At 39.6% G+C, this 3,169-nt stretch overlaps 1 protein-coding gene across 1 annotated transcript; it reads left to right on the top strand.

Moving 5' to 3' along the window:
- Positions 1-370: 370 nt before the first annotated feature.
- LOC104958311 (hepatocyte cell adhesion molecule-like) lies at positions 371-2,475 on the top strand. The gene is made up of 4 exons (XM_010786032.1): positions 371-647; positions 1,579-1,672; positions 2,166-2,245; positions 2,366-2,475. The coding sequence occupies exons 1-4, from the start codon at positions 392-394 to the stop codon at positions 2,458-2,460; spliced, it is 525 nt and encodes a 174-aa protein (XP_010784334.1). The 5' UTR covers positions 371-391; the 3' UTR covers positions 2,461-2,475.
- The last annotated feature ends 694 nt before the right edge of the window (positions 2,476-3,169 follow it).

Raw genomic sequence — 3,169 nt, 5'->3', positions numbered from 1 at the left:
CTCATAATAGTCAGATTGTACAAGGTTTGCAGTGATTTTCTTTAAACGTTGCACAGTCAGTAATTCATTGCAGGCCGTCTTTGTGTTTCCTTGAGCCTGGAATATGTAACTTCATAGTCTTAAACTTTGGGCACCGAGCTCTGATTGGTCAGTAGACAGAGCTTTAACTCGAGTTGATCTCTTATCTTGAACTTAACCTGCTCTGGAGAAGAAGTTACGATGGCTCTTCACCCCGGTAAGAAGTGAACCAGCATCGTAGGACTGGAAACCGTGAAGTGACCTCGCTAACCACAAATCCCGCTTCGTAGTACTGTTCTTTCTTTGTCTGTTTACATGTTGGAAATGATTGTATCTCCTATATCCAGAGTCTATATCCAGGCCCTTCATCCACATGGAGACGACATCGGTTCTGGAGCTCAGTGAAAACGTGGTCCTGAACTGCTCCCATGATAATGGCACCAAGACTGCATACAGGTGGTTCAAAGGGGGGAAGCAGCTGAGCAACATGACGCGGTTCGTGTTGTCTCCGGATCAGAAGTTCCTGACCATCATGCGAGTCTTGATGGCGGACGACGATATCTACATCTGCATGGTGGAGAATCCTGTAGGCAATATGACGAGCCTGCCCATCAAACTGACCGTCTACAGTAAGTTATATTTAATAACACTTCTATTCCATACTGTAATGACAATTTCCTGTTTCTGTCCTATATATTTTTGCCATTACTTCACAGAAGGGCTGAAGAGTGATCCAGACGCAGACACAAACAGATGACTTTCCGGTCCTTTGTTGCAGTTTATAATGTTTTATTCAGCGTTTAGATACCAGGTTTGATTGTACAGTTTTAGTTGTTGTGATGAGCATCTGCCGGGCTGGTGGAATTGGTATGCTCTCTTCCTCCTGTGTCCTTCCTCTTCCGGTCACCTATGACCTCTTTATATACACCCGGTGCAGCTAAACCCCGCCACCAAGTATTCAAAATAATATTGCACTATACGTATAACTTAAATAAACTGACACACCAACAACACCCATGGCTCCTACTAATACCAATCATGTTTAAGTGAATACAACGTTACCTTACTGGTATGTTTGTGTTGTTTCCTATAAAAATGTGTCATATGACCCGTTGGACGATACAACCGGACATAAATAAGATTTGTTCAGTTAGATTTGTTTGTTTACAATAATCGGTTATACCTAGAAGTATTGGAAACGCTCAATAAGACAGATAACGACCAGCTCTGATCACAATTAATTATAAATTCAAATGTTATGGCAATCCCCCCAATCGATGTTGAAATATTTCATTCAAAATCAGGAATATGAATCTCAACACATTGGATCACCAAAGTAATAGGAATCTACTCTCAGGCCACTATGGATTTATTTCATGGTAATCCATCCCAAAGTCTTTAGAAATTAAAGTGGCCAACATTACCTGTGGTTTAAATGTAGCCTTACTCCAATATTTTATCAATACCCAACAGGTAATGTTCTGTAAAATCCTGCCTGGTACGATCCCTTGTTTTTCTGTTTATAATGTGTGTTACCTGTAATGTTGCCTATGCTGACAGGAAGGAGTTCGCTCTACATCATCCTCTCCACTGGAGGCATCTTCCTCCTCATCACGTTGGTCACAATATGTGCCTGCTGGACGCCTAACAAAAAGTAAGAATTGCTAAGAAGCTTAAAGGATCGTACACTTTTTTGGACACACATCTAATCTTGTGCTAACTTTTCCAAGGCGATGAGGCAGGTTGCGCCTAGCTTAATGAAACCAGCTAACCGTGCCACGAGATGTCCTCTGTGTTCAGGGTGCTCTTAAAACAACTATAGTGGAAACACTGGTCGGATTTTTATCTAACCACCCTGAACTTAAAGGATACACTTCCCTCCATATAATCACCAAAGATGTATTTGTATGGAAGTTTTAGATATTTGCCAGCGTACACTGCTGCCTTTCCAAAAATGTAATTACTACCAACTCCGGATCCATCACTCCTTGAAAAGTCGTTCTCGTGTTTGAGTTTGCGCCATTCCTGCGTTTACATTCAAATCAATGGATTTGAATTTGCAAACCATTCAGCTTGTGTACGGCAAGCTAAAGACTGTTTTTTAAATCATCATACTATGACATAATGCTTTGGTGTCATGTTGATAGGCAAAGGCACCACCACCCAGCTGGAAACCCTGTCTACAGATACAATGACTACTCTGATTGCTTACGAATCACTCACACAGGTAGAGTAACGTAATACTAAACATCTTTCACATAAAGTGATCATATAATCTACAAAAAGAGGCTTAATCCCAACATCTAGAATGCAGTGTTAATGAATGACCCTCCACTTTGTGCCACAGATGATTTGCTTCCCAAAAGGACGGAGCGTAATGGAATAAATGCTGTGACGTCGCTTTACGTCCTGCAGCAGAAGGTAAAACTCTCTATGATCTAAAGTACAAATGCTCTCGTATTTAATTAACCTGGTAGATAATTGTTGGCAGAATTGGTCTTCAGACGTGGGAAGTAACTAAGTACATTTACTACATGTATTTAATACCTTTAGTTACTTCACAGATGTGGATGAATGATGTGAAATATAATCAAGTGTTGAATCAGACTTTAGTTCCACCTGGAGTAAATCCACCAGCTACCCTGCAGTATACAAAGTCATTCAAACTAGCTGCACCTTTACCAGCTTTGAGAACACTTTCATGATCAATCATTATAAAACATATCATAGATATTATTCTGAAATGGACCAATCTGCACAACGACTACTTTTACTGTGGATACTTTCACTATATTGAGGAACATTTTGAATGCAGGACTTTTACTGTAACAGAGTATTCCTACACTCTGGTACTTCTACTTTTACTCAAGTAAAATATCTGAGTGCTTCTACTTTTACTCAAGTACAAGATCTGAGTGCTTCTACTTTTACTCAAGTACAAGATCTGAGTACTTCTACTTTTACTCAAGTACAATTTCTGCTTTTACTCAAGTACAAGATCTGAGTACTTCTACTTTTACTCAAGTACAATATCTGAGTACTTCTACTTTTACTCAAGTACAAGATCTGAGTACTTCTACTTTTACTCAAGTACAAGATCTGAGTACTTCTACTTTTACTCAAGTACAAGATCTGAGTACTTCTACTTTTA

The sequence above is a fragment of the Notothenia coriiceps genome, unplaced genomic scaffold (assembly GCF_000735185.1).
Source record: "Notothenia coriiceps isolate Sejong01 unplaced genomic scaffold, NC01 NC01_scaffold00028658, whole genome shotgun sequence".
NCBI classification, from domain to species: Eukaryota; Metazoa; Chordata; class Actinopteri; order Perciformes; family Nototheniidae; genus Notothenia; species Notothenia coriiceps.
This window is presented reverse-complemented; position numbering and strand designations above follow the sequence as displayed.

What these genes read in the sequence shown, in the direction of transcription:
- LOC104958311 (XM_010786032.1), top strand. Translation starts at nt 392, where the DNA reads ATGGAGACGACATCGGTTCTGGAGCTCAGTGAAAACGTGGTCCTGAAC. An exon ending in CATCAAACTGACCGTCTACA is followed by an intron (nt 648 to 1,578) that starts GTAAGTTATATT and finishes CTATGCTGACAG; the next exon opens with GAAGGAGTTCGCTCTACATC. An exon ending in CTTACGAATCACTCACACAG is followed by an intron (nt 2,246 to 2,365) that starts GTAGAGTAACGT and finishes TTTGTGCCACAG; the next exon opens with ATGATTTGCTTCCCAAAAGG.